The sequence below is a fragment of the Lucilia cuprina genome, chromosome 2 (assembly GCF_022045245.1).
Source record: "Lucilia cuprina isolate Lc7/37 chromosome 2, ASM2204524v1, whole genome shotgun sequence".
NCBI classification, from domain to species: Eukaryota; Metazoa; Arthropoda; class Insecta; order Diptera; family Calliphoridae; genus Lucilia; species Lucilia cuprina.
Window position 1 is genome coordinate 64,624,292 of NC_060950.1, and position 1,061 is coordinate 64,625,352.

The 1,061-nt window shown below is 30.2% G+C and overlaps 1 protein-coding gene across 1 annotated transcript in view; it reads left to right on the plus strand.

Annotated features, from left to right (window-relative positions):
- LOC111683888 overlaps positions 1-744 on the plus strand; it is an 18,641-nt gene extending 17,897 nt beyond the window's left edge. Inside the window, exon 3 of the mRNA XM_046956687.1 lies at positions 251-744. Coding sequence (XP_046812643.1) covers positions 251-685 — 435 coding nt within the window. The 3' untranslated portion in view covers positions 686-744. The remainder of the gene's footprint in view (positions 1-250) is intronic.
- Positions 745-1,061: the final 317 nt, after the last annotated feature.

Below are 1,061 nucleotides of genomic sequence, written 5' to 3' on the forward strand. Positions count from 1 at the left end.
TTGAACAGAATGAATGCTGGTGAAGAGATTTATGAAATTTGTTTGTGTTTTAGTAAAATTTTTGATTTATGAAATGACAGGAGTATGTAAAAAATGTTTTAAATTCCAGGAAATCGGGTTTTATGAATGCTATCAAAAGCTGCAGTTTACAGAAATATTTTTGAGAAAGTGAAAAATTTCAATATTACTTATATATTACTTTTGTGCCATAAAAACCCCTCAACATTTAAAAAAAAACTATTTTTTTCAGGTCGGAACTGCCATTTTGATTATTTACTCCACTTTTGCCGCCATCTATTATTCCAAGGTAAATCCTCTAGTAAGTGATTACGATTATACGGATTATTTGGGTGGAGCACGTTCCTTATCTGGAGGCGATTTGGATTTCGTAGACGATGATACGGGTGTAGAGAAAAAGGCACAATCGAAAAGCTGGTTAGAATATTTACCACGTACTGGGCATTCACTGAAATTCATATTAGACGCAATCGATAAATTGCCAACGGATCATATAGGAAATGAGGGCATAAATAAGGAAGTCCAGGATGAAGAGGAAAATAGAGACGAGAATCAGAATACATTTGAAACAGAGTACACAGATGAAGGTGGACAATCGGGTGAAGAAGTAACTGCAGATAAAACTGAAACTTCCAGTGAAACGAAACAGGATAATAATGCTATGTAAATTGTATAATTAGGAGTACTTGTTTATTTAGGTTAAATAAAAGATATTAACAAATTTAAGGACAAAGCAAAAGTGTTTTTTTTAAAGATCATTCTTTTTTTTGCAACTAAAACCTTAACAAAACTGTAAGTATGCATTTACCATTAAAATATCAGCCACATTAAAAAAACTTTTTAATTTATCTTTTTATCACTTTATTATTTTTATTTTTTTATAAATCTCTTGTTAACAACTATCGTTTAACTTTTACATGTAAAGAGAAAAACCATAAAGTGTTCTCCTCAAGTGTAATTTAAACTCTTTGGTTTTTTTTGCTGGCGAGCGAAAAAAAACTCAATATAAAGATATTTATGGTAAATTTAACATGAGCAAAAAA